This window comes from Vicia villosa, linkage group LG2 (assembly GCF_029867415.1).
Source record: "Vicia villosa cultivar HV-30 ecotype Madison, WI linkage group LG2, Vvil1.0, whole genome shotgun sequence".
NCBI lineage: Eukaryota > Viridiplantae > Streptophyta > Magnoliopsida > Fabales > Fabaceae > Vicia > Vicia villosa.
The window spans coordinates 211,022,374-211,029,222 of record NC_081181.1 but is presented as its reverse complement, the minus strand read 5'-3'; the positions used below and the strand labels follow the sequence as shown (position 1 = coordinate 211,029,222).

The 6,849-nt window shown below is 39.0% G+C and overlaps 1 protein-coding gene across 1 annotated transcript; it reads right to left on the bottom strand.

Moving 5' to 3' along the window:
* Nucleotides 1–3,859: 3,859 nt before the first annotated feature.
* On the bottom strand, nucleotides 3,860–4,947 carry LOC131648135 (uncharacterized). Its single transcript, XM_058917917.1, has 2 exons — nucleotides 4,785–4,947; nucleotides 3,860–4,696 (listed from the first exon to the last, which is right to left on the bottom strand). Exon 2 carries the CDS (start codon nucleotides 4,628–4,630, stop codon nucleotides 3,944–3,946), a length of 687 nt encoding a protein of 228 aa, XP_058773900.1. The 5' UTR covers nucleotides 4,631–4,696; nucleotides 4,785–4,947; the 3' UTR covers nucleotides 3,860–3,943.
* Nucleotides 4,948–6,849: the final 1,902 nt, after the last annotated feature.

Genomic DNA, 6,849 nt, shown 5'->3' with positions numbered 1-6,849 from the left:
GTTGCCCTTGTAAAGGGTTTTGGTAATAGTTGTTTCAAATTGCAAATTTGTTTAGCATACACCCTTAGTTGAGTCTTTAATTTTTTATCATTATGATAAGTTGGTTTGTATCATTGGTACGATAGATTAGAATGCCAAATTCTATAAATTAATAAAAAATATAAAATAGTTACTTCATTTAGTTTTTTTTTTTCTAATCGATTTATTTAGTTATTTAATCTTGTGAATAAAAAAACACAAAGTACAAAAAAATAATATATTCAAAATGACAAAAACACTTTCCCTTAGCTTAAGTTAAATTAACTAATCAATTTAAAAATCTTTCTTCACTAAATTAATTAAAAAATTCAAGATTTCATATTTTTAAAAAAATTTGTGGATTTATTTTATAAGTTAACTATGAATTGCGTCTATGCTTATGTCACTTTTAAATTCAGACAATATTCAAAGGGGATCTCTAAAGTATTCACACAATTCATATAAAAAACTAATTGGCAAAATTTTTAACAAACTACGATACTCTGACTTCTTCATTGCACTAGAGGATACGTAGGCATGGGATTTTGAAACCCTAACGAGTATAACTATAAAAAATACCAATATATTTCTTTTTAATATTAATATGCTTAATCTAGATGACGTGTCAATGTATGGAACTAAGTGTTTAGTCACCAAGGGTGAAGATTTTTGACTATGGCATAGACGCTCAAGTCATGTGCATTTTGGCTTGTTGAATAAAATAGAATCCAAGAATCTAGTGTTTGGTCTTCCTAAAATGATAATTTTAAAAGACAAACTATGTGATGCTTGCCAAATGGAAAACCTAAAACTCCATCCTACCTTGTGATTTATTTATTCATAAGTAATGTCTGTTAGTACCATGGTTTTAGAATTGTTACCAATTTTTCTAAAACATGGTTCTTGTAAGATGTTAAGCAAGATATCATAACATCTTGATCAAACTAATACAACAGAGTATGAACTTACATTGAAAAACCAGATGTTTTGACAAATGTTGTGACATGCTGAACTAGAACATCAGTACAGGTTGTTTTAAATCTTGACATATTTGATATGATTTTGTGATATTTCTTTTAGATGTATCTCAATAATTTATGCAGGTCAAGAATATATACTATGGAATAATTGATCAAATCTCCAGCTGTACATTTATTTCGAAAATTGGATATTGAGAGGAAGGTTAGAAGTTTTAGGTTTTGAGAGTCTCTTGTGTTTAAAGTCACACATGTATCTTTGATACCATGTGGTAGACTGATTGTTACTTGACTGTTTGTCAAATTATTGTTCTCACTCTTGAAGCTATTAAAGCATAGAGTTGAGTATTGCTCTTAGTTGAAGCTTTTAGGCATGATCAAGTGTGGATTTGTATTGGAATGTAATCTTTTGTTTTGGTTCTTTGTTTTAAACAGTAACTAGGATTAGGACTTTTTATCACTGTAGTGATTGGTTGTAGGAAGTGAGCGGGGGATCTCATATCTAGATGGTGATTTCTAGGTAGAAGTTGCACAAGATAATGATTAGGCGAGAAATTGTAAACTAGGACTGTATAGGATTTAAACTAATGCTATCATAGTGAATTTCCTTCCTGACTTGGTAGCCCCCAGAATAGGTGACGTTGCACTGAACTGAGTTAACAATTCACTGTGTGATTCACCATTATGCAATTTAATCCTACATTATTTTTGTTTGGTAAAAGTATATTCTGTCAACTAGTGATGTCATGACATCTGTCTTGACATTGTGTTTTATGTTGAGTGTTGTTTATCATTATGCAGTTGATACTTACATTCTGGTTTATTGGGTTCTGTTTGTTAACAGATACTGTAACATCTGTCTTGATATCATGTTTTGATGCTTGAACATCAATATTAACATGTGTTACAAGTGTCAGAATTTCAATTAGCATCATAGTAGACACCCTTGTCTGTTTATTGGGTGAGCTCCATAGAGATAATTTTTTGGTACTATTTGTCTCGTGGAAATCAATGGACAACAAAACCTTGAAGTTTGTCAGGATGGGAGAATCCTGGTGCTAAGGATATAAAAGAGTATGAATTGGTTCTTGTTAACTCTGAAGCTATTAATGCCATAATCAATGGAGTTAATAAGTACTTGTTCAGACTGTTTATCACATGAATTGTGGCCAAAAATACTTAGGAAATTCTCAAGTTCAATCATAAAGGCACATTAAGGTGTTTTGGAAGAAAAGAGTTCAGGAGAAAGGCTGATCAAAATGAAGATACTCTGGTTTCTATCCTAGAGATTTGTCATGAAAGTGGCGGCCATTGAAGAAGCTTCAATGTTCTTTAAGTTGTTTTAAACTAACAATTCTAAATAAAAAAGAGCATGACTTTTGTCTCCAACTCTGAAGGAGTTTGTGACCTGATTTTTGATGAAGAGTTATTTAATGTTATTATGCAATTCAATTTCAATCAGGTTCTGGGAAAGTAAATATAAGGTCAAGGCCAAATGTCAAGAACATCAGACATGACATCAGCAAGATCCTTGATGAACAAAGAAAAGCTAGATCTGAAATTAAAAGCATTTAGTGCAATATATTGGAAGGCTTTAAACTTGTTATGGCATAATGCCCTATCTTCTTCATGAAACAACTGAAGGGGCTTTCTATCTCTTGATATGTTCAAGATAGTGATCCTGATTATGTACTTGTCAAGACAGGAAAGTGAGGTTTTTTTGTAGACTCCTGCAGAAGAAAATAAATCATGATGAGCTAGCTCCTTCATGCAAAGACTTGTGCATCAAGTGAAGAAATTAATATGCCAACAAGGAGAAAAACAAAAGATAATTGTTTCTCAACTACAAGCTGTAAAGGAAGATTGTTTTTATATTATCTATAACATGTACGATGAGGTAACCTCTTTGAACTCAAAACCATGATCAAGTTTGTGAGGATGTTGAACAATTGCTTCTAGTATGTTGAGAGATTATTCAAGATTAGAAGGTGACTGGAAACCTAAAAGGGATAAGAATTGATTTTCAAGGCTTTAACAAGCAAATAAAATCTTAAGTGACACAAATCTGTTTCCATTCAAAGGCAAACCTGAGCCAATGATGTCAAACAACATGTTGTCGCGGTCGGGAAAATTAATAAAGTCGCCACCATCATTTATTCGTCCTAACTCCTAAGGATAGGAAAACAAGGGAAAAACTAAAATTTAAAGATTGTAAATTCGGGAATTGATTAAGAAGGAAAAGGTATTAGGCACCCCTCGTTTCCCTTGTATTCAAGGAAAACTTTCTCTAAGATTATAATACGTGTATTTATTAAAGTTTGTTTCTTGCTATTTATTTATTTACAAAATATATGTACAAGGACGGAATGAAAAATTGTTAATTGAAAGTTAGAGGAATTTATGTACATGTGTGAATGTTAATTTAATCAATAAATTAAATGTATTTAACTCTAATTAGCCTAACGAAAATAATATAATTTCTTTTTGTATTTTCTTTCATAAAACTAAGGTTTTTTCTTTGGCCACCTCCCTATGGGGTCACCCCCAGCGAAAATCCCAAAATACCCCTGCTTCGGAAATGAACTTCCGAAGCGCTTTTTTATTTTAAAAAATTTCCTTAATTCGGAAGTGCATCTCCAAAAACACCCCATGGGGGGTGCCTTCGGAGATGAACTTCCGAAAACACCTCATGGGGGGTGTCTTCGGAAATGAACTTCCGAATTATGCAGAAACTGTGTTTTTTTTTTATGTTTTTTCATAACAGTCTCGCATTTTAATTAAACGCAAACGCCAAATAAAATAAGCAATAGATAAACTGAAAATACTAATATGATAAATAAACAAAAAAAAAATACTAATCCGATGAAAATAATATATACAATCCGAAAATAATAATAATACTGTGCGGAATATACAATCCGAAATCAAAAAATAAATAAACCCGACCACTACTGGGTATGCCTAACCCTCTCACCCTGGGCCCTCCTCTGCCGCTTGTACCCCGCCGCACGGCCCGCATCAGTGACGATCATCTCCATCACGGCGACTGCCTCTGGACCGCCCTGATCAACGATACCTCGATCCAACGCGTCCCGCCCAAGCATCGATATCCGCTGGCAGATCGGCATGAGATCAATGGCGTGATCATCCTCGGCCTGCTGGTTCTCCAGGATCTCCTCGTGTGCTGGCCTAGGAGCGCCGAGAATGTCGGGTCTCAGAAGAGGATGTGACACCCGGTAGAACCATGTGACGTATCCCTCCTCACTGTGCCAGTCCTGGGTGACCCGAGTGAGACGGTACTCCAGCGGTACCACATGATCCTCCCAATGCTCCCATATGGCAGTGAGCTGCACTCGGGTCACAGTGTCGGGAGCAGCCTCAAAGGGTGACCTGGGTATCCGCTGCACGAATCCGAACTGACGCATGCACCGCTCAGGGAGATATCGAACCATGATGCCGGTCCCGCATGCCAACCAGCCTGAATATAGAGCAATGCCGTCAAAGGGGACAATCTGAGCGTAGTCGACGAACGGCCTCCAGGTGACGTCGTCGTGCATCGTGCGGTCCAAGTACAGACGATATGGTCCCACCGCATCGTTCCCCCTCTGGAGAGCGTATCTGGCGGCCCTGGGCATGGCGTCCACGTACGCAGGATCGATGTGAAAGCCGTGGATGCGGGAGAAGTAGGAGATGATCCAGCTCTGAAACAGAAACAAGATAATGTATTAAAATTAAATACGAAACATATATAAATAAATAAATATGATAATGTATTAAAATAAAACGTACCGTAAGCAGTGTGCAGGATCCGACCAACTGCCTCGTCCTCCAGTTGGAGGCCTCATTCAGCTTCTGGTAGAGATATGCCAGAGTAGCTGACCCCTAGTTCCACTGGTGAACGGTATCCAGGTCCATGAAATAGCGGAGGTAGGCCACGTCGACGTACCTGGCACTCTTGTCCACAAAGCATGCAGCACCTACCACATGCATGTACCAGCACCGGAGAGCGCAGCCGCGGTGGTACTCCCTGAATAGGTCGTTATGCTCCTGCTCGGCCTCGGCCGCCGCGTCCAGGTGGAACTCAAAATAGATGCTCAGTGTAGTGAACCGGACATGAGGCCCACAAGTCGTGACGCACTCAAAGTGAGCAACCTCGTGCGGCAGGCCCAAATAGTGCATCATCCACTCAATGGCCTCGACCCTCTGGATCCTGGAGTGGTCCAACAGCGGCCCCCTAATAGGCAGGTGGAGAAGACACTGGACGTCATGCAAGGTGATCGTCAACTCCCCCACCGGCAAGTGGAAAGAAGACGTCTCCTTGTGCCAGCGCTCCACAAATGCCCCCTGCATGCCGGTGCTGATGGTGGTGTACCCGGTCATGCAGAGCCCGCAAAGCCCTGAACCTCGCACATGGTCGTTAAACCACTGAGCTGCTGGTTTAAACAGACCGAAAATCTTCCTGGAGTGGTTCACCATTTTCAATGGCTCTCTCTCCTGTTACAAAAAAAAAACAAATAAGCGATAAATAAACGGTAAAATTATAAAAAATGGTGACAAATAAACGGCTAAGTTAAAAAAAATACCTCTCCCTCCCAGATCCGCCGAGCGACGTGATCCTGGTAGTGAATCAGCAGGGAAGTGTCAAAAGGCCCTCCCGGATAGCTATCCACCTCCTGCTCCTCCTGCTCCTCCTCCCCGACTGGAGGGTCAACATCCGGTATGACCTCCTCCTCATCCTCATCCTCATCCTCCTCCTCTCGCTGGCGGGAAGAAGATACCCGAGCCAGCCTACTCCTAGAGCCTGAAGCAGATGAACTCTCCACCAAGTCCTGTGGAACGTGCACACGGCGTCCCCGGCCCCGCCCGCGTGTCGACGTCAGCTGCGCCGCCGCCCGCTCGCGTCTAGCCGACGCAGTCTGGGACTCCCTGCCCTGTCTGATGCGTGCTGACTGGTTGCCTGACATGTTCCTGTAAACAATCGAAATCGATTAATATGCGAGACAAATGAAAAAACAAAAAAAAATGCACTTCTGATACAGTTCGGAAGTTCATTTCCGAAACTGGGATGGAGGTGTTTTCGGAAATAAACTTCCGAAACACCCCTGCGCAGAGCTTTTCTGCAACCTACAATGGCAGACCCCAAAATCAAACTTTAAACCTATGTCTACACATTCTAAACATCCTAAATACCAGTACCAACCTAACCTAATACATATTTTCCTATTTGTAAACACCCTAATATCAATTTTAAGCATAGATCTAAAACTCATAATGCTTACCGATTGAAGAGGTTGGAGTGCTTTTTAATGTAGTATAGGAAGCTTGTTGGAGCCTTTGATGTTGCCTTGGAAGTCTTTTAACAAAATTTCGCCTTTGGTGTTGTTTGATGTTGGATTATGGTAAATGAATGGGGGAGGGGGAGTGTTCTGCTTAATCTGCAGAACGCGCATTGTTTCGGAAGTTCATTTCCGAAATGGTGTTTTCGGAAATGAACTTCCGGAATAAGACAATTTTTTAAAAAAAAAGGCGCTTTCGGAGATGAACTTCCGAAAACACCTTTGTCATGCAGTTCGGAAGTTTATTTCTGAAGTCAGGGGTAGTTTGGGTTTTTCACCAGAGGTTAACTAGAAGGTTGGGAGGTTGGCAAAGAAATTTTCTAAAACTAACTACACTAAACTAGTCTAATGAATAAGAAAAAAAAAACACAATGAACTAAATTACCAAAATAAAAGGAATTGCAACATTTATAATTTTTCTTTTGTAAATTAGGTAATAAAACTAAATAAAAATCTAATAAAAGAAAAGGCTTTTTTTCTTTAATAGTAACAAAATTAAATAATTTAATTCAATAATT